Source organism: Cnephaeus nilssonii (assembly GCF_951640355.1).
Source record: "Cnephaeus nilssonii genome assembly, chromosome: 12".
In the NCBI taxonomy this organism is placed as follows: domain Eukaryota; kingdom Metazoa; phylum Chordata; class Mammalia; order Chiroptera; family Vespertilionidae; genus Cnephaeus; species Cnephaeus nilssonii.
The window spans coordinates 67,399,287-67,422,385 of record NC_137083.1 but is presented as its reverse complement, the minus strand read 5'-3'; the positions used below and the strand labels follow the sequence as shown (position 1 = coordinate 67,422,385).

The 23,099-nt window shown below is 39.6% G+C and overlaps 1 protein-coding gene across 3 annotated transcripts in view; it reads right to left on the bottom strand.

The window, feature by feature from the left end:
• Positions 1 to 23,099, bottom strand: part of CADPS2 (calcium dependent secretion activator 2) — a 484,731-nt gene that overhangs the window by 66,086 nt on the left and 395,546 nt on the right. For all 3 annotated transcript variants that reach the window (XR_013814316.1, XM_079786439.1, XM_079786438.1), the window contains exons 17-18: positions 10,259 to 10,362; positions 3,796 to 3,952 (exon numbers count right to left, since the gene is read on the bottom strand). Coding sequence is in view for 2 of the 3 variants with exons in the window: in XM_079786439.1 (XP_079642565.1) it covers positions 3,796 to 3,952; positions 10,259 to 10,362 (261 nt within the window). In the remaining variant the exon portion in view is untranslated. The remainder of the gene's footprint in view (positions 1 to 3,795; positions 3,953 to 10,258; positions 10,363 to 23,099) is intronic.

Sequence of the window (23,099 nt, the reverse complement as noted above, 5' to 3'; positions counted from 1 at the left end):
GCCAAGTGATCAACTCTAACTACCTCTGTGCCTGATTCCCTGTGAGCAAGCCCCTGACCAGGCATCGTCTGCTAGGGGTTTCGTTTCCCCAGCTGGAAAATAAAGGTCTAAGGACCCTTCCATGCACCTGCAGAAAAACACCTATTTTGAAATATCAAAGCATAAAGATTTTAACAAAAGTAAGATGGCAAACAACCAGTGGACTATCTAAATTAGTCATTAAAAACCCCAAACAGAGCCAGCTATGAAGATTTCAAGGCACAAGTAAAGTACACATTCTAACCAACACCTTCATTAGTTGGAGACATGTTAGTAATTTTTATTTTGGAAAAGCAAACATTCTTAATAGTAAATCACAATAATTTAAAAATCTCTATGTAATTAGTGGTATACCACGTGTGAGATAACAAGAAGCACGTTTATTCAGCAAATTACCTCTGGTTCCAACACTGGACATTTCAGAGTGATCTGTTCTTGTTGCCCTCAGCTGGTTAAAGTTGTGATTGATTAGAATTTGGACTGTAACTTTAATGGAGTCAATCTGATAAAAAGTCATGCCATGGCAATAATGTAAGGATCTTCTTATCAATGGGGGCTAAGAGGATAGAAGCTTTATATTTTCCCATTGGCTTTCAAAAGGGACAATTTGGGGGCAGTATAAGTTGACATTTAACATTTGAACTGAATTCACTAAATCACTATGTAAATATTTCAGGAATTTAATAAAACAAACACTTAATTATTAACAATATTCATTATTATCAAAGGTGATATTAATAGCCAATGATTATGTTTTACTAATATCTGAGATATTACTCAGTGGTTTTGGCTTTGGATAGTTTCTTGTGAGTTCGGGAAGAAAGTCACTGTATTCTATTTCAATTCCCCAGTCCACACGGCACTCCCAATGCCAAAAGGAAATTATGACACTGGGGAACCTTTCTACTTACCTCACTGCACAAAGGTGCTGTTTTTCTCTGAAATAATTGATGTTTTCTAAAAATCTGTTAATCACAAAGTCAAAGCCAAGATCTAGACTTAATGGCCCTTCCACAAATAGATAACATTCAAAAGAGATCAGTAGTAAATACTTTTGTGTTTTGTTTGAGTAATGTATACCAAAATATCATAACATAGAACAATATTTTATGCATTTAATAACAGCCAATGGTGTAGAAATGGTTTAAAACAGGAGAGAAATATAAAACTCTTTTGAATTAAATATTTGCAAGTCTGGCTAAAAATTCTGTTATTCTCATTTTAGTGGTTTTTAAAAATTATAAATCTTATAAATTTATACTTGCAATGTGAGAGCTCTTCTTAAAAATAAATATTAAGAGATGTTAATTTATTGAGTTGCAGTAGAGATTCCCCAAGAAAGCTTCTAAGAAATCTTCATGTTTTGTTTATTCTATAAATTCTAAGATGTTGAATAAGTTAAATGATTATGTTTACTAACAGTTTGATTGTCAACATTAATGAGTAAACTCCATAATAACTCTAAATATGATCATTTCTTGAGTTTTCATGCAAATGGAGAAAGCAATGTTAGAAGTAATCCTACATTAACTCATTCTTATTTAGGGACTTAATGCATGACACCTGTATTCTTGTATTTTTTGGGGGGGGGCAGCAGGTTTATTGTTATACACTTGTCTTAAGATAATATTAACTCTGACTTGTGATTTCTTAGCAAAAAATGAATGATGGTAAGAGACTGGCAATAAAAAAAGGACATTCCAAGTATGCCAGCTGGCAGGGGGGAAAGAATTTGGAACTTAAAAACTGGAATGAGAAGCCATGGGCTGTGTGGTTCAGTGGTTAGAGTGTCAGCCCATGCACCAAAGGGTTGTGACTTCAATTCCTGGTCAAGGGCATGTACCTGGGTTGCAGGTTCAATCCTCACCCTGGTTGGGGCACATGCTGGAGGCAACCAATCCCAATCTATGTATCTCTCTCACATTGATGTCTCTCTCTCTCTCTCTTTCTTCTTCTCCACCAGCCCCTCCCTCTCTCTAAAAAGCAATAGAAAAAATATCCTCAGATGAGGATTAACAACAACAACAAAAAAAAAACAACCAAAAAAAAATACACAAAACCAAAACAGACTTGGATGAGAATAATTTGCAGAATGAATGAACCAGAGTTTGGAGAAAACAGAGCTCAGTCTAGAATGGGAAGAATGTTATAGAATAGGTAATTAATGATGTCATGATTACTACAAGTGTTAGAGCAAGCCTCTCAATAGTTACCAAACTAGGGCTTAAGGGAAACTTAAAAGAATCCTCCTAATATATAAAAAGCCAGGGGCTGTCATGACCAAAACAACCAGACAGACAACTGAACACAGGCTGCATGGCGACAAGGCTGGCAGGGGGGTTAGTAAGGAACGACCAAACTACTGAACAGCAGGCTGCGTGGGGTGACCAGGCCAGCAGGAGGGTTAGTGAGGGATGACCAAATGACTGAATAGCAGGCTGTGTGGGGTGACCAGGCTGGCGGGGGGGTTAGTGAGGGACAACCAAATGACTGAACAGCAGGTGGCGTGGGGCGACCAGGCTGGCAGGGGGGTTAGTGAGGGAAGACCAAATGACTGAACAGCAGTCTGCGTGGTGTGACCAGGCTGGTGGGGGGACAGTTGGGGGCAACCAGGTTGGCAGGGGGGCAGTTGGGGGCAACCAGGCCGGCAGGGGGGGCAGTTAGGGGCAATCAGGCCAGCAGGTAGAGGTGGTTAGGGGTGATCAGGCTGGCAGGGGGGCGTTAGGGGCAATCAGGCAGGCAGGCAGGTGAGCGATTAAGAGCCAGCGGTCCCAGATTGTGAGAGGGATGTCTGACTACTGGTTTAGGCCTGATTCTGGGGATTGGGCCTAAATTTGCAGTTGGACATCCCCTGAAAGGTCCCGGATTGGAGAGAGTGGAGGCTGGGCTGAAGGGACCCCCCCCCCCCCGTGCACGAATTTTGTGCACTGGGCCTCTAGTCATTATATAAAAGGTAAAAAAAATCTGTATGTTAACAAATGACCCCCTGCCCTATCTGGGTGGCTCAATTGGTTGGAGCATTGTCCTGTATACCAAAAGATTGCAGTCTTTATTCCAAGCCAGGGCACATACTTAGGTTGTAGGTTTGATCGCTGGTTGGTCATGTATGGAAGGCAATTGATCAGTGTTTCTCTCTCCCCATTTCTCTCTCTATATAAATCAATAAAAAGACATTCTTGGGTGAGGATTCAAAAAAAAAAGTCCCCCTATAATTTTGATGAAAAACTAGGTTTGTACTGAATACTAGGAGACCATATCACAAAATAACTGTGAAAAATTATCTCAATAGAGAACCTTTATGATCTATTTAATTTCTAAATACTAAGAGAGCAAGCTATACCACATCCTATGACCTTTAGAATCCCTTTCAGAAACCAATATTATCACAATGCATAGAACAATGATAACTTTCTAAGGTGTCTTTCAGAGATCTAAGTATTCTCAAGTGCTTTAGAAATGTTAACCTTTGAAGACTTTCTGATTCATAAGGTACAATGAAAAGGGTGTCTATGATATCCGTTTTCGAAGAAGCCAGGAGAGTAGGAATAAGAGGAACTCCAGAACCAGGGAGCATGCTGGGGGTTAGCTGGTCTCCCCAGGCCCCAGCCTGATACACTCAGGGAGGAAGAGAAAACATTCATGTTATCCATGTTGACCCATTGAGCAGCTGCAAGAGCTCTGTAAATGTACTTTCCAACACACAACATTCTCCCGCCTCTTCCCACCTCATATACTACAGCAAATGAAAGTGCTTACTGTCATTTCTGAGGAAATTATTAAGCAGTTGGAAAAGAGGAAAACTATCCCAGGAATCTTGTGGCTGAGCCTCCAGTGCCGTATCCATATCCACTGTGAATAAAGCCCAGAACTTCTCCGCGTGCTCCGCCAGTAAATCCGGCCACCAGGCAAAGGCCTGTTAAAGGATAAGGAAATACTGTAAAAACAAACTACTTGTTAGAAACATACACAGAAACTGTGCCACTTCAACACACATCATTAAAAGTGCAGTTGTAGCTATAGCTGGTCTGGCCCAGTGGATAGAGCATCAGCCTGTGGACTGAAGGGTCCTGGTTTGATTCCCATCAAGTGCACGTAGCTCGGTTTTAGACTCATTCCAGTCCAGTGGGGGTGCATGCAGGAGGCAACCAGTCGATGTGTCTTTCTCACCTTGGTATTTCTCTCTCTGTGTCTCTCCTCCTCCCTTCCACGCTCTCTAAAAAAAAAAATCATGCTAAGCGAAATAAACCAGTCAGAGAAAGACAAGTATCACATGATCTCACACATATGTGGAATCTAATGAACAAAATAAACAGATGAATAAAATAGATTCAGAGATATAGAAGCATGGGAAGAGATCAACCAAAGAACCTGTATGCATATATGCATAATTCATGGACACAGACAAGGCCTGGGGCGGGGAGAGGTGGGGGAGAGGGGGGCAGGCTAAAAGAGGTCAATGGGGGAAAAGGGGGACACATGTAATACTTTCAACAATAAAGATTTAAATTAAAAATAAAAGGAAACTAAAAGAAAAAAAATCAATGGAAAAATACCCTTAAGTGAGGATTAATAAAAACAAAACAAAAAGTGCAGCTGTAGTAGAATGTTGTAGAGCATGAAACCAAATGTTTTAATGTTTGCAGAAAAAAAGAAATATTGGAAATAAATACACCAAAACATTCATAGTAGTTATGTTTAAATTATGACATATGGAATTTTTTATTTTATATACTTTTCAAATGTTCTAAATTAAACATGTATTTTTAAAATATAGCAATGACGGCCATTTTGTATTTTAATTTCTATTTTAGATTTCATAATTTATTCCTCAATGCCAAATGTGCTTATTATTTGAGTATGTGTATCTATAAAATTTCTTTTCACATTTAAAAATCATTGCTTTTTATTTGTAGTACATCTTTTATAAACCTAAGGTCTAACACTAAAACACACTTTCATACAGATTCCTCACCCTCCAATGTGCATTAGGTCCTCTTGAATAGTCTCTCTGATACCAGGTATTTTTATTTCACAGATCTTAGCATTGCACATATGACTACATATGTGAATATTTTTGATGTCTGCCTCTTAAATTAGACTTTATACTCAACTAGGCATTTTCTAATGCCTTCTAGGTAATGGCAATAACCACTTAAAAAAATCTGTGCTGTTTAGATAGGTAATCATAATAATCAATTATTTATTGATTTATTTTTGAATCTTTATTGTTGAAAGTATTACATATGTGCCCCCCCCCCCCTTTTCCCCAATGACCCCTTCTAGCCTTCCCCTGCTCCCTGCCCCAGGCCTTCACCACATTACTGTCTGTGTCCATGGGTTATGCATATATGCATACACGTTCTTTGGTTGATCTCTTCCCACCCACCCTCCCTTGCTTTCCCTCTGAGATTCGACAGTCTGCTCTATGCTTCTATGTCTTCGGATCTATTTTGTTCACCAGTTTATTTTGTTCATTATAAAAGTTAACTTGGAAGACAGTGCCGTGGTGGGAAATGGAACATAACTTTCTCTTAAAAAGTAGCTTCAGGTGACAAGATATTTTCATCAACTTGAAATTTTCGTCATATTTTGCATAAGCATCTATTTATGCCTTAAACTGCATTTCTGATAATGTTATCCCTGATGGTGCAAACTTCCTGATGTAAACCAACCTGTGATGAGTGCTTATTGTTCTAAGAAAGACTAGAGAAAGCTTTAAGCAATCACTGCCTTTCCAAATAAAACTCGAGAGCCGCAAGTAGTTGACGAGGGTCAATTCTATACCTATCCCCTCCTCCTTTTTGCCACCACCCTGGGTGGCAGTCATTCAATCTGGGTTGGCAGTAAGAAGAGGGGTTGTCTAATTTCCTCCCTAGAGTCCACCTTCATGAGAGAGGCCCGAGGTTCCACAGCATCAGCCTCCACCCAGGAGGAGAAAAGCCCTCTCAGAAATGCATCCATCTGAAGGACACGGATCAAAAGTCATGATCATCTGGGTGAAAGCTATCTTGGCTCTAATGCTAAGTCCCTCATTTGTGTAAAGGAGATGGCAGAGGCAGAAGGCCATGTTTACTTTGATTACGAGGGAAATACAAAACAAAACTTGGCTGTGATCCATTAGCCATACCATTTCAATTAAGGTTCTAACAGTAAATAAATAGTGTACAGTGAAAACAACATATGAGGCAGGCCAGGCTGACCATGCTCAGAAAGCCGTGTTTACTGAAGGTGGCTGAAAGCAGTGGCAGGTAAGAATGAGCCCTGAAACAGAGCAGAGCACTGAGCTTTTGAACTTGGTGATGAGATGGGAGTGATCATGGGACTTCCATTTCCTCATCTGAACATTGGCAGCAACAATACTTGCCCTAACCATCCCCAGAGTTGCTGCTGTGAAAATTCAATGACTATAAAAATCTCTTGCTGCACAAAAGTAAAAAATAAAACAAAACAACACACAAAAAAACAAACAAAAGCCTCAGTAATTACATCATCAGTAATTACAAAAATGAGTTGAAATTTATACAGATCTTATCATATAAATGTAGATATTTTAAAAATAGTAATGCCCAACATGAATTGAATAGTTTCTATGTATTAAGTACTGTTCTAAAGGCTTTTTATATGATTACTAGAGGCCCGATGCACAAAATTTGTGCAAGGGGCTCAGCCCTCGCAGCTCCAGCTTCATCCGGAAGGTCATCCTGAAGGTCATTCATCCATCCAGTTTAATTAGCATGTTATGCTTTTATTGTTATAGATATCTTAATCCTCTATACAACACTTTCAGGTAGCTGGTATCATTTTCCTTATTTTATGTTGTCAAATTCAGAGAGGTAAAATAACTTGCCCAAAGTCATATAGTTGATAATAGGTAACAGCAATAATTTGAATCCCAGTCAGCTGGAGTGCAGAGACCAAGCTCTTATACATCACTATATGCGGGGGAGAGGAAAAGTAGGTTTACAGTTGTTTGTATGGAAAATAATATAATAATGAAATAACTGTACAAGAATAAACTCTGTTTTGCACACTCACAACTGCAAAACTACCTTTGCCCTCCCTGTATGTATGTATATATGCATGTATCTCTATCTATCATCTATCTATCTATCTATCTATCTATCTATCTATCTATCTATCTATCATCTATCTATCTAAATATCCTTTTGCACATCAGACCACTGGTAATGTTCTCTGATTTTTTTCATGTCAGGGCATCTATTATGGTATGATTTCTTTGTGTCTTTTCTAATTTCTTTGAGGTCTGAGGCTTTTGATTACTTTACCTTCAAAATACAGTTAAATTTATAATTTACAACAAAAAAAGGAGGATGCCTACATAAATGAACAAAACCAGTGAATCTGATTTTGACATGTATTATGTGCCCCCCCCCATTTTTCCTATAATTTGTACTAGTAGATGATGCCGAAAACTCTAGAGACAGTTCAGTGTCTAAGGTACAATCCGTCCCCAACATAAACATACACACGCCTCAACATGTGCTGAGGGGCCATGTTCTAGAAATATTTATGCTGCTTTGAGGAGCCAGTAGAATGGACTAGAACCCTCAGGGTGACAACTAAACTACTGGCAAACTAACCAAACAATTTTTACAAGTCTTTTATTGATCAAAATCTCTCCCTAACTGGATTCATACCTGAATACAAGTATTGAAATAACCAAATGAGATGATAAACTGAAAATACTTTAAAACATATGCAAGGGTAAAGGACTATTCTTATTACTATATATTTACACATTAGTAAGTGGTGAGCAAACATTTTGGTAGGTATTTTTGTCTATGCAATTTCGTTTGACAGCTATTGCTGCAAATGGAATCGTGCCTCTGTACCTTAGGCATCTGAAAGCCACTTGCTGGTCACCTTCTTCCAAAATGAGGGACATTTGTTGGGCCAGAGCCTGATCTAATCCTAAGCCCAAACCCACCGTTAAAAAACATGTTGATTTATCTCACTGGCTACCCAGTTATAAATACTATGCAATGACAATGAAGTCTCTGAAATGATTTTGGAATCAGACCAATTCATTCCCCAATACTGTTCAGAGAAAATGATAGCTCTAACCATCCTTTTCTTGGGGTTGCGCTACTGTCCAATGAACATCTAGTGAGGGCAGTACTGCTAACGCCTGAACAACACGTTCGCATCAGGTTGGGCTCTGCTTTATCTTGGTGCAATTTTTGGAAATTATAAAAAAGAAGAAAAAAAAAGATAGATCTTCTGGTTAAAAAATAAAAGAAAAGAAAACAAACACAAAACTCCCAAACGAACAAAAAAATAAAACCAAAGTATTAAAATCTTCTCAGCTGGCCCATACTTAGGTGGCTGGCAGTAATTATGCATGCAATTATTAATAAGACATAATCACAGAAATACTACAAAAAAAGGTTAGTCTAGTTAAAGAAATAGTCTTTAATTCCAAAGAGAAGAACGAAGTTGGCTTTAAAATGAACTCCTATCCAAGTGGGGTCTATCTTATCTTCACTGAGTTATTTATTCCACGTTAGAAAAATAGCAGAAACAATTTTACATACCTCTCTTCCCTGAGGGATTCCAAGAATTTGGAAGCATTGTGGAGTGGAAGAATGCCATAGTGTTACAAAGCATTTTGAAAAGAGGTCATTATAATAGTTCTATATTTCAGCATATGGCAGAGTGATATTTATGAGTTATGATTATCTCTGTTCAATAAAGCCAACTCAATTTTCGAGGATTAGAAAATAAATAATATTTACATTTTAATTGTGTTTGGATACATATTTCAGTAAGCATTCAGTAACTGTGTGAAGTATATAACACTTATTAATTACATTTTTAAAAAGGTTATTATTTTCATTAGTGCAGAAAAATTAAATGTGGTTTTTGTGAAATGTATGAGAATATTAGATATACCTGTGTAGGTGAAATATACTGCAATTGGATATCCAATCAACAATTTTTTTAATTCAAAAAGGTCTAATACTCTGATTATAATGCCATTTAACAAAAGACAAAGACAACAGGCACATACATTTTATCATATAATCACTTTCATTGTAACATAGCGTAGTACTCGCCTAGAAAAGATCCTCCTGGGAATTCATTTCAAATCATTGAAGCAGCTGTTTCTTCAGTTTAAAATAAAATATCCATAACAAGTTCACACATGACAGATGCAAGGTAAAAACTAGACTCCACTGTGTGAGCTAAAAGCAGATGTTTTGAATGATCATATTTATAACCAGATACAATAAATCTTAGTTACCTATGGTAAGGTTTCATGAATACTCTTTTCCAAGAATTTGCTTCCAATATACTTCATGTAGTTTCTTATATTTTGAAGAACTAGCCTTTATTAAATATAAATATTCTATAATTTCTTATGTATCTGGTTATCTTTTATTCTTGCTCATTTCATGTGCTTCTTCAAGAATAAAAGCATTATTAGGGTGCTGGCATTTAATACATTTATTTAACTGCACAGATTTCCCACATCCAATTCCAATTCAGAAAACTCCTTCAAAAAAATAAATAAATAAACTCATGACTACTAGAAAAAGTGATTCCTTTTAAGTCTTAGAATAAGCAGTTTGCCTGACGAATAACCACTCCGTATCTTTAATGAATGCTAATATATAATTAGAACATCTAAAACCTGTAAACAATGCAGGCTTAGTGGAAATTTAAAGAAAAGTTTGACGGTAAAAGCCAAAGACTAGAGTTATAAATGCCTTCCTTTCGATGTTATCTTATAGTTTAGTTTATCACTAGCTTTCCTTTTGCACACTGACTGACATTTCTAAACTAAAGCAATCATGGCTGCAGGAGCCGCAAGTGACCCAGCATCACTGGGTGGGGTTCGTGTTCCAGGTTTGCTTCTTACTAGTTGTACATCATTAGTATACCCCACGAGCTCTCCCATGCCCCCCCTGCAACGAAGCTATTGTCAGGAACAAATATTAAATCATACACACACACACACACACACACACACACACACACACACAAATATATATAATGGCACATATATACATATATGGCATTCCTTTGTGATATGTAGGAGTTGTATTTCTAGGCAATGCACATCTGTTCTCAGTTTTCTACAGGTGAATGGCCAAGTGTGTGTCAAAGTCTATGGGCAGGCCACTTCTTCAGTATTATTCTTACTATGGCAAAGCATCACGGGTAGCATTGTAGAGCAGTTAAAACAGGTCGTCACCTCTGCATGATGCTCTTCATTTTGCTGTAAGACTTCTATGCAGAGCTCTGCTAGGTGAAGAACTTCCTCCAGCTTCCTAGCAGGAGTGGCCTGGCTCATGGTCTCTATATTAAAAACAAATCATAATGATGTTACCTTAAACATAAAAAGCCAAACATTTTCGAAAAGAATGTGAATGCATATTTTGGAGACAGAAGAGATGCAATACATACAAACACATTCTTTACAAAAAGAAAACCAGTTCACCCGACTGCAGAAAACATTTCACCCACAAAGCAATCCCAGGGAGCTGCGAGGGCTCTGCCATTCAAAATACAAGAACTAACAGGTGCATCCGCACATCAGATGCTCAACTTCTGCAATAAACAAGTTATAATTCTCCTCAAGGTCAGGAACACAAAGAAAGCAGATACCACAGTCTTTTCCTTCTCTCTTCATTGTATTATCAATACAATACCATTCTCACCAGATGAGTCATTCCCGGCATTGGCATTAGCAAAACCCATGCTTTTTTGTTGCTATTTAAATTCCCAGCCTGACATGTCTATAGTTCATGCTGATCTTAAATTCAACAAGTACAAAGTCACCTAAAACAACTCTGACAGCCTACAATTAACTGATTTCCTCCCCTCTGTTCCCTGCCCACCATCACCCCACCCCACACCTTCCTCCAGCTGGGGAGGAGGGGGAGGCGGTTTGTAAACCTGAAGGTTCTTTCAGCATTAAGGCGAACTGGTAGAAAAAGGCAAGACCACAATGACATGAAGTGCAGCTACTTGAAATTCAGTAACACCAAAGGCAAAGTCACTGATTTAAGAGATACAACCAACAGGCAGAAATTAGAAGTGCCCTGTGTAAAGAAACTGTTTCAAAATTGATTGTGAATAGAGTTTCCAATAAGGCCATTAAAGATGACCTTAGACTCATGGACCCTCCTTACCCCAGTATGGCGGTTTAAGGAAGGGAAATGAAATCTGCAGGAAAAGAACTTCCTCTGTGGAACCTAAGAACTCTTTTTTTTTTTTTTTTCTGCAACAGAGCTTTTCCCTCAACTTCTCCCTAAAACTTCAGACTTAAATTTGGAGGAGACTCCTCCATTTGCTCTTAATTTGTTCCCAAGGGACATAAAATGAAGCAGTGAGACATGGCGTATGGTGGTGCTTCCTCATTAAATATTTATTTTAAATGTTCTCTAGGTCGCCGTGTGATGGACATGGAGGTTACCATTCCCCAACCCTGGAACACATCTTGCTAAACTCCCCTGCAAGAAGAAGAGCCATTGACAGGGGTCAAGAGCACTAGGATTCTTCAGGAAAACGAGACAGCAGACACCACATCCTTGAGCCAGCCTACAATGTCCTTAGCTTTGGGAAGAAGGAGGAAGTATAAGACACGTTGCTGACGTTAAACAACTCAGACTCCAAAAGTCATTACAGAAAGGACCCTTAGCTATCATCGATCCAGTCTTCCGTCGGTCTCATGAATACTTCAACATCCTCACACAAGGGCAAAGTCAAGGAGGCTCATGACTTTGCACCATAGACTTCTCCATTGGGGGCGGCTCCATCTATCACAGCCTGGGGAGGAAGACAAGACCTTGAAGAAAAGTTTGAAAACGATGTAAACCAAACATAGCAGCACTGCAGGAATCTGAGAGTGCTGAGAGCAGGTGAATTTAGGGAAGGGATCTGGGAAGGTAAGCAGGACCTGAAGCAGATTCTAAAAGAAGTCACAGATGACCAGGGTAAGAAGAGGAGTTTCTAGAAATGTTTGTATGACAGAGATGGGATGCATTTTAGAAGAAGGTGAGGAGGAAGGTGATTACAAACATTACTATTCACTGAGAGCCAATTAAGGTGTCAAGCGTGGCACTAGGAACTTTCCATGTGTTATCACACTAATTGTTTTAATAGCTTTAAGTTGTTTGCTTTTGTATCCATAAAACACAGAGATCAGGAAACAAGCTTGGAGAGATAAAATGCAACAGCCTGTGGGTGGGTAAGGCCGGAAGTTAATGTGGGCTCTTATCACCTCTGCCTTACCTGTGCAAGGTGTTGGGGAATGGTGATGGGTGATGGAGCCTGAGGCCGGGTTGCCGCAGGCTTTGAGACAGACAATAAGTAGACTGGAAAACTATATCCTCCAGAAAACTTGGGCCAATGTTTCTCAGCAGGGCATCAGAATAAACTGATTTTAGGAACATGTGTGTGGTGGTTGCACAGAACACGAAAGGCTTGGTGCGGTTGTGTGATGTGGATCCTGAGGGGCAGGCCTACTCCTATGGAGATCTGTGGGAAGACGGTAGTGGGAACAGAAAAAGAAAAGTGCAGGGATGCCTTGAGAAAGAATTGGCAAGCCCTCCTGAGTAACTAGAAATTCCAGGCCAGAGAAGAGGATAACCCTGATGCCTGGAAGCTACAAGGCTCAGAGAACGATGATGCACGGTGGGTGAAACTAGGAAACGGGTCTTCAGTGCACCAGCACATACACTATGTTAGGACCAATTACTATACATGCTTAATAATAATTACAAAATCGGCATGCACGGGGAGTTAGGATATCTAACTGCCTGAAAAACTCCCAACTCATTATCCAAGACCCAACCTTAATGCTACCTTCAATGTGGGACCTTCTCCAAGTTCTGGGGCCGAATGCTTTGCTCCTCATTCTGAGTTTTCTATGACAGGCTCAGAGACTGGTCTCATTATCTTGTGCTGCCAATATCTTAAATAGGCTTTGGACCATGCAGGGTATTTAAGGAATGTGTACTGAAAATGCACTAGCATAATATTTGGGAAAAGTCATGTTAAACATAAAATGAATACCCAAATGATTCCATTTAACTTTGTGTTGGACTGCAAATGCCTCTTCTGTCACTAACATGTCCAGGGTAGGCTAGACAGCAGGTCCCGCAGTGAACTGCAGCTGTAGTGTGAAACCACTGCTTAAGGAGCTGATGAATGCTGTGTCCTCACATTATTCAAAACTTGTTTTGGAAAAGTGTTTTCAAAATAATTTTTAATTCTCAAGAGCATATCACTTATATTTCTTAGTTTTTCCGTGGTTAGATTGAGGGTGTTGAGTTATGTTGGGGATTCTTAACTCAGGAGGTTAGGACTAGGTTTTAGGGCATCCTTGAATACCTTAAAGGTAGATGCTAAATTTTGTGTACAGAGGCATTTTGTGGGAAGAGATAGGTTATAACTGTCAGATTCTCAAAGTGGTCTGTAAACCAAACAAATGCTAAGAATTACTGAACCATATAATCTCTAAGATTCCTTCTAGCTAAGAGATTCTATGCTTCCTATAAATGTGGGTTTTATTTATGTTGGATTATATTATTTCAACATACTTGTAGGTGTTGATATCATGTATTTTTCATAGGGAGAGGCAACGCAATTTAATTGGGCTTATCAAAGAAGATAAACTTATTTTTCCTATGTACATGAGTACGTTGTTTACTGAATCCTTACAACCATTCTGTGAATTAGGGAATCATGACCCTCATGTCCACATTAGGAAAAAAATGTGTTGGAGGGGTTAGAGAGGGTGTCCAAGGTCAAACAGATACTGGCCAAGATGGCATTAAAGTCTTACCTCTGATGTCATGCAAGCAGCAATAATACAATAATTTGAATTCTTTTTCATTTTCAATTTTCTGAGTAGCAATAGCACACACACAAGCACACAATTGAATATGTATTTCAATAGGAACTTCTGAAATAGCTGAAAGCTGGAGGAGTTTATAAAGTCATCATATCCTTAGCCACAAGTAGGCAATAATGGAACAGAATTACTGAAAACTCAAAACTTAGTTCTGTTTACATGTGATTATGTCAAAACCAGCTTTTACATTTGACACTATCTTAAGAACAAATTCTGAAAGTATCCTGCATCCTATTAAAACCTAAAACAGTCTTAAGCATTTTATCCTTCCTAGATTAAATTTATGGAGAGGATTGAAACTTTGTACTTGAACATAATGGCCACTCTGATACTTTAATAAACAGCATTTTTGTCAAGTACACCATGAATGCCATCTCGTGCTAGCTCCCAGGGGACCACAGTCCAGCAGCTTAATGCATTCTATAGTCAGAATGCTATTACATAACAAGGTTATCAATAGCTCCATTAAAATTCTGGACACTGAATATTTGTGAATTCCTCTAAAGTGTACACTTTCCCTCTTTTTGCAACATTTCTATAGCATTACAGATGTCTCTATATTCTTCCAGCTTCACAAGTTGCTGGTTGTTGCAATACATTTCAAATAGTGACATTTCAAACAAACATGCCCCAAGCAGCAAGGTTTCTTGACGAACCACAACACATTGCTCTTGGCTATAACTTGTCTTCATTTTGGAACATGTTTACTTTTCTCTGAAAACACTCCTTGGCTCCTCAAAGCCGTTCCTTTCCCTCTACTTATACGTCTACATTGAAGATGAGATCTCTGAAGAAAAGAGAGGGAGGTGGGAAGATGCAAAGAAGACACCTGACTGCTTTGCTTTAATTCTGCCTCAGGGAGGGTGCATACTTCCAGCACTTTCTCCTTGGCTGCCTCCCTTAGCCCATGTCCTGTCAAGTCCCTACTGATGGATACACAATGATGCCCTAGGGCAGTGGTCGGAAAACTGCGGCTCGCATGTGTCTCGCAAGCCGCAGTTGGCCGACCACTGCCCTAGGGGAAAGTAATAAGGGGACATGGGGAGACCCAAGATCACTTCAATTCCTTTTTCTCCGAAGAGGATATGTAGGAATTTGTAATGTGTTTGACATTAACTTTTGACAGTCTGGTTGTGCCTGTACTTGCAGCTAAACAGGAAACAGAATTCAGGATGGTCCTGGGCTGCGGGACATGGGAATAATCCCACCACAATGCTGCCTTGTCTTCTTTTCCTTGCATCTCGGTCCTGATGACCAGCTAGGGTGCCTCAGAACATAAGTCCCGTATGTGCACTCAGGTTTCTCGCTTGGCCCTTCCACAGCCCCAGACTGTGTGGCCCTGAATTTGATTCAACAAGCATGTTATGTACTCTAGTAACAACTGAGGGGATAAGACACTGAACAAGGAAATATTTCTGCCTTCACAGAATTTATGTATCTCTCTCCCTAACCCAATGATAAGGTAGACGATCGCTACGTATCATCCACTTTTGGTCCATATGAGCAAGTTCTGTAATACCTCTCTGATAGAAAGTGAATTAAGTGCACTCAGAATGCAAGAACGAGGTTATGAGAATCAAAGACACATAGCTAGGAAGGCTTTACATTGCTCATTCATAACAGGTGGGGTTCTTCGGAATGAAATGATTCTTTTAGTGGGTGTCTGAGTTCAGAAACTCTAGATCAGAGAAAGCTAGCAGCAGTCTGACATTGAAGCCTCCCACACTCTCCCTCCTCCCACCTGAAAAAAAAGGACTCACTCTTCCGTTGCTTCTCCCTCCTTCCAGAGAACATAAATGAGATGAGGAGACAGCCCTGGCACGCAGGAGATGGCTTGTAAGGCTTAATTAAGAAGGGGCTGTAGGGCTAAGGAAGGAGGGGGAGGAGGGAGTCAAGGGGAGAGGGCTTAGGGGAAGGACGAGGGTGGAAGCGACAGGGAGGTTAGGACCAGGGCGGCATTTCCCTGCCACACTCTCTGGAGACACAAGCCCTGACTGAGGCTTTGCCTTGCAAGGTTTACAAGAACAAGGACGTTGGGCCAAGGATACAATTTCTGATTTCTACCACCTGGAAACCCAAAATTCACCCAGGGGCAAGGACTATCAGCATCCTCTCTGTGGACTGCTGGCTGGCAACACTGACCTCAAACCCGGCTCAGAAACGCTGAAATGGCTCTCTCCATTTCCTGTGCCCCCTCACTGCAAAGTAGTTAGGGATCGCTACTTCCATGTCCCTCACCCTACAGAAATACAGGGAAACAGCACACCACACACACACACTGCTATGGGCGCATACACGATCTGTTCCAATTAGAGGTCAGGAAAGGTTCCGTCTGAGCCTCCATGCTACATGGCTTCTTCCACTCACAAACCCCTTTAGGACGGGCTGGCTGGCTCAGGGAGAGTCTACTGGCTTTCTGGCCTGTCCTAATTCGAACCTTAGTTCTCATCTGATTGTCAACGTTCCCACTTTGCACCATCCAGGTTGATGACTCAGTCGAAGGTCTACATTTTTATTGAAATTTTCAGACCTATCCTCTGCTCTAGGCACAGCACCAGAGTCTAGCACAGGCAGCCTCCTGGGAGTCCCAATTCAGGCCAGATCTCAACAGTCATGGGCCCTCTCAGCCCAAGAGGGAAGGAGCATAGGAGATCAAAGACTTTCTTTCCTGTTCTACAAAGCAGCCCCGCCCCTCCAAACCTGTCTGTCACTTTCCTTAGAGCATGTGACTAGATTAGATGATTTTGGGGGAACTCTCTTGACTTAGTCCCCTAGGAGGAATAGTATATAACTTGCTGGTTACTTAAACTGCCCCAGAATCTAGGGGAGAGGTGGTTTCTAAAACTAAACCCCACTTCCCCAAATCCTTAGAGTCAACGGGACTTACACTTACCCAGTATCTGACTCCCAGGACCTGGCTCTGTCAGCTAATGCAAGAGCAAGATCTCATGAGCTCTCTCCTGGCTGTCTGACTGCATCCTAAATGCTATTATGGTTGTATGAGTGCCAGAATATGCAGGGGTTTGGCCAAAACAGGTTTTCAGTTGTAATACAAACAATATAATAATTAACATATAATAATGCATTATTATTGATAAATTTTGTTTCATGAACCCACAACTGTAAACCTACTTTTGCCCACCCCTGTATATTGCTGTAATCAATGAATGGAGTGCCTTGGGTATAGGTCTGTGGTTCCACTTCAGCGGGAACCAGAATGACCTGGAGGGCTTGCGAAACACAGATTGGTTGGCCTCACTCTCAGGGTTGCAGATTCAGTAGGTCCTGTGTGGGGGCCCAAGAATTCACATTTCTAACAAGTTCCCAGCACATGCTGAGGATGCTGGTCTGGGGAAAGCACCGTGAGAACTATCAGTGTTTATGGAAAACAAAGCTTAAGGCGAAGACCTGTTTAGACTTTAGATCATTTACTCTGTTACCTGAAATCAAGCCACATCTTTATATAAACTTCATTTTGGGGAAAAAGGTGACTTCCTGTAGAATCTGTACATATTTTACTCTTTGTAACGTTATTCTAGACAGGACAGCTTACATATTTGGACAATACTTTCTGTTATGTCTTCCCTATGGCTGCTTAAATCCATGAGAAAACTAATGCCACGGATGTTTGAAAACAACGGGGCTGCAGCCTGCTAATACCCAGCCTCCCTTTGGGGCCAACTTGTGTAATGACCCTGTCATTTAAAGCAACAGTTCCAGTTAATACCTCCTTGCAATTAACCATGCTAATAACATAGTGCTTTGGAATAATTGTCCTGTGGTCACTATTTCACGTTAACTACTTTACCTGGATTATCTTTCACATCAGTAAACTCATTTTTAAGCAACATGGTCAGCTGTGGAACAAAAGAGAACTGGCCACTGGAGTATAGGTCAATGGCAGCCAGATTGGATCCAAACTGAGCAATCTCCTTAGCCAACAGCAAGTGGTGACCCATGAGTGACAGGCCATAAACCTCAGATACCTATGAAGGTAAACGTCAGTGATGCCTTTTGTGAGTCTTTAGGGGGCATATTCTCCTCTTAAGATCTTTAAGTAAGGTCTGGTAGTGATGGAATTACAGATACAAGATTACTAGGTACATACACAAAATTTAATGTGCAGTTTAACATCTGTCGCAGGCTTTTATAGTTATGAGATTTCTAAGAGTGGAGAAACCAGACACCTTGGTTTGAGTTTTATTCACGTTGTCCTTTTCACTGCTGAGACACTGGCTCTCCTTAAGTTTGTGAACCAGGAAGAGCTAAGATCTCACAGGGACAATTTTTTTTTTCATAGTTACTGCTGTAAGAATCATGAAAGTTTGAAAGAGAAAAGTTTGCTATTATGTATATTTACTTGGCTTTGGTTAGCTCTGGCCAGAACTGTGATGTAAGAGTCTAATGACAGCATAAAAAATTTCCCGGTAATGTTGCTTGTATTACTGGAGCTTTCCTAAAGATTGGTTTTTAGCCAGGATCTCTCTCACATATGTATATTCAGCCGTTGAAATTGATAAACTCCTCCTTGATTTTATTGCATCATACCCTTTTTTTTTTCAATACAATCCAGATTCAGAAATTTAAAAAAAAAAACACACATCAGAATAATCTCAATTCTAATAACTGCCATGCCAGCACTAAATTATCATGTAATGAAGTTCTACAACAGCACCTTAAATTTCATACCTAGTCCTTCGTGCATCAAATGCCTCACATCCTCCTTCTGTGCCTTGAACTCCTTTTATCATTCCTTTTTTTAACTTTTAAATTTTAATTTTCAATTACAATTTATGTTTAATATTATTTTGTTTAGTTCTTGCATAGAGGTTAGACAATCATGTACTTTACAAAGTGTTCCCCCTGATATTGCAAGTGCCCATCTGACACCATACATTATAGTGTTATTGATTACATCTCTATGCTGTACTTTACATCCCTGTAACTACCAATTTGCACTTCTTACTCCCTTCACCTTTTTCACCCAGTTCCCCAACCCCCTCTATTCTGTCCTTGAACAGTGGAGGTCAGGCCAGGCAGGATCCTGTGAGGTGGTAGGTGAAGACCACTGTGGAGTGGGCAACAGAGAAGGTGAAAGGGACCCCAGAGGCTGGTCAGCTAGGGGGCAAGCTGAAGGAGAAGGAAAGAGAAGTTTCCTGGACATAGCAACCACAATCTGAAAGATATCATTTGCAAAGATTTAGAGCCTTGGGTGCTAAGGTATTTAGTCAAAAGCTCTTAATGTCTGTATGCATGTGTTTCTTTTGACACATAATCAATAGCTATTGCATGCCTACGGCAGCCTAGTCATATGTTAGTAGTGATAATCTATTTAATACTAATATTTGAAGAAAGGCTCCTAGATGGACCAGGTGTAGAGGTAGGGTTGGGCTTAGTGACATCTTAAATATTTCTACAGTTTAAACATCCGCCAACCACTGTGAATGTGTATGTGTGTGTCTCGGAGATATGCTATAGGTTTCCCTGTTTAAATAATAATAAAAAAATATCTGGTATTACAAATGCTTCGATTGGACCTTTTAATTTCATGCTTGAAGCTATATGGCCACTTAGTTACGCACACAGTAATGAACCCTTCCTAACTTAGAAAACTGTCCAGGCTTTGAATACCTACAAACTCTGTTGAGAAACAGAGGTAGAAATCTGTCAGTCTGCATTACTCTGGTTTTGTCCAATTGGACAACACTTCTTAATACATCTAAACTACTCGGATTTTCACGGTGCTGCAGGGGCCACACAGCTATGTCACTTGGTTTACCTGTTGACACATGTTCGCAAATAAACCAGAGGGTCATCAATCAGTTGGTTTCAAACCCTGGAGTTAGAGAATGACAAATTCTACAGAATTGCTCATACAAGGAAGAAAGTTTTCTATTTCTAGTCTGTGTTTATCTGTGAATCACATTCCATATAAAAGCAAAAAAATAAAATAAAAATCACAAATACCTGACACACTGTCAAGAGAGCTGAGTAAACGCAAGACCTTTCAGGGAACAGGTGTCGAACACTTGTGATGAGATTTCCACGCATCGTCGGAGGAAGGAGGTAAGATTCTAGCAAGAGCTGTGCAGGGTGTTACAGATCACGGCCGAGGGAATGATTCTCAGTGAGGAGCACAGCGGAGGACACGTTACATAAAATGCTTTGTTTTCTCAGGAGGTGCGTCTGTTCTCACTGAGAATTTTTACAGAAGGCAAATATTCACCAAAGAGAAGCTTTGGGAGAATATAAAATAATTTTTCCAGGCCCCAGGGATTAAGTACTCCTGGTGTACTTTCCCGTGCGAACATGAATCTTCCTTTGAATCTGGGCATCAAAATATGATTCAGGGAGCTTCTGTAGCGTCGCTTCAAAGTCTGTGAAGTACTTGTTTTCAAGCACAAATGGTTGTCTCATCAACTAAATGGAACCTGCTATGTTTTATAAGAAAGCTAAAACAATGTTGTCTCAACTGAAATAGACATGACATGAACTTAGGATATCATCAAGGAAGTGAAAAAGTAAAATATTAATCGGGGATAGTTATGATAAAGATAAATGCTAAATTTATATGGCAGATATTTCCTTCTTAAAAAATTCAGGTGTCTTACTTTCTCTGGAGACCATGTTTCTATTAGAGAGGAGTTCAACTTATTTTTATCCATTGTGTTAGCCCATCTTTCTAACATCACCTCGCAAACAGCCCATCCTCTGCCCACTGTTTTGGTCCCACTTTACTAAGGAGGAAGCATATCAGGCTCCCATATAAACAGCAGGCCCTTGAGTAATGTCATTTCGCTCAATGTTGTTATGTCGATGACATTAGCTCTTGTTTATATCAATTAGCCTGTGGTAAAATGGGTTTTCTTGTATGTCGCTTCACGTTGCAGAACCTACTGAGAACAGTAAGGGAGGACTTAGTTTACATGAGTCTCCCTACCTTCCCATTCTGAGTATCTGCCTTATTATGGGCCTTGGTGATTGTCTTCTAATTTGCCTTAGTATCTGGCAAGGCAAGTCTCCACACTCTGTTCTCTTCCTTCTCTTTTTAAAGTTGACTTAGTTATTCAGTACCCTTTATTCTTCCACTTAAATTTTACAGTAAACTTATGAAGTTCTTTAAAATACCCTTGGGATACTAATGGAATCTGGGAGGAGAGCTTATCCTCCTATATAATAAAAGGCTAATATGCAAATTGTCCCTATGGGCGAGAGTTCAACTGACTGGGAGTTAGACGTGCGCTGACCACCAGGGGGTGGCACAGAACACGGCAGGCATCGGCTACGTGGTGCTGGCAGTGGGCAGCAGTGGAGATGCTGCCATCCCGATGGGGCCCTACGAGAGCAGGACTGCGGCAGGATGGTGGAGGTGAGTGGGCGGCGCCAGGCCAAGGTAGGTGTGAGCAGAGGCCCTGCCTGTCGCCCCACAGATGGGCCCTGATCACCAGCCAGGCCTAGGGACCCTACCTGTGCATGAATTTCATGCACTGGGCCTCTAGTATATTATAGTACAGTATCAGTTCACCTCTCTTAAAGTCATGGGCTATCCCTACATCTACTTCAATTACTCTCTAGGACCTTTATTTGAGTTTCAAATTTTCCTTAGACTGTTAGGAAATCTGAGAGATAAAAACTATTTTCATAATAATACTAAGATGGTTTGCCTTTTTACTCTGTTCATATTTACAGTGATGATGCAAAAGTAATGGTGGGTGAAACTGCTGTTGCCTTAGCGTGAAATGAGGCTAAACCATACTCATGATTGCATTCTTTACCACCATGCACTAAAAAACGCACACAGCAAAGGACAAGAACAGTTTTCATATAAATTCCCTGATGAAACAGTAAAAATTATTAATTTTATTTGATCTCTCCCTGAGTATATTTTTAAATATCATCTGTGACAAAATGAGAAGTTTGCATAAGTCACTTCTGCACTGAGCTATCATGATTGTCTCCAGGGAAGGTATTGTGTGATTGAGCTGAGGGCTGAACTAGTTGTTTTTTGTTTTTTCTTTCACAGAGAACCAATTTTAGTTGAAAGGAGTACTGATGAACAAAATTATGGTTTTTCATACTTGGCTAAGTAAACCTGTCACGTTAAGGATAATAGACAGTTTTTGTTTCCACTGACAAAATTAAGAGCTTTCAAGGAAAAGAAGAATTTTAGAAATCTGTCATGAGATTGACAGCTTCCCAATCCTTTAAAACATTACTGGTCGGACAGGTGATATTAACAAAGGACTTTTTTGATATAATAACCTTTGTCAATATTTTCCTTGATCAATACACGATATCAAAAAATCGTGCATGGTGAAAGATTTATTCAAAGTGCATGATAAACCATTTGAATTTAATGAAGTAACATGAAAAATTCATGATATGCTTTCAGATTCCACATTGCAATTAATCTGTAAGAAACTATTTATTACTTGTCAAGTTTTGATGCAATATCATAAAAGAAAACCACAATTATCTAAAAAGTCTATTAAAATATTCCTCCCTTTACAACTACCTATCAGTAGGTGGCCAAATTTTTTTTCATATACACCAACAAAAATATTATATTGTGTGCTCCATTATCCTGTGTGCTTCTGCATTTAGTATACTAAATGCAGAAGCACACAGGAGAATGGAGCTGTCTTTTATTAAGACAGCTGTTAAAGAGATGTGCAAAAAAGCAAGTTTTTTTCTACATGGGTTTTATAAAGTTAAGAAACTTTCTACGACTCTAATGGCATAATTTAAAATTATACATGACTATTGACCGGTTTCACATACTTTTTCCTACATCTACTGAGATGATATGATTTTTGCTGTCAGTTTGCTGGTTTTCTGATGTTGAACCACTTTCATGCCTGGAATAAACTCCATTGGGTATGACATACTATTTTCTCTGTTGGGTATTGTGATCATATATTTAGGAATTTTGCGCAAATGTATGCTTAAGATAAAATGAACCTGTACTCACTCTCTTTTTTTCTGTTGTTTTTATCAGGTTTGGGAATCAAGATTATATTTGCTTCATGAAATGAATTGATCAGCTGTCACTCATTTCCCATTTTATTGAACTTATTTTGGATACGAACTATTTCTTCCTTAAAAGTTTGGTAGAACTCAGCTCCAAAACCAACCTGGCTTAGGTATTTGGAAATTGAAGGTCTTTGATTCTTTG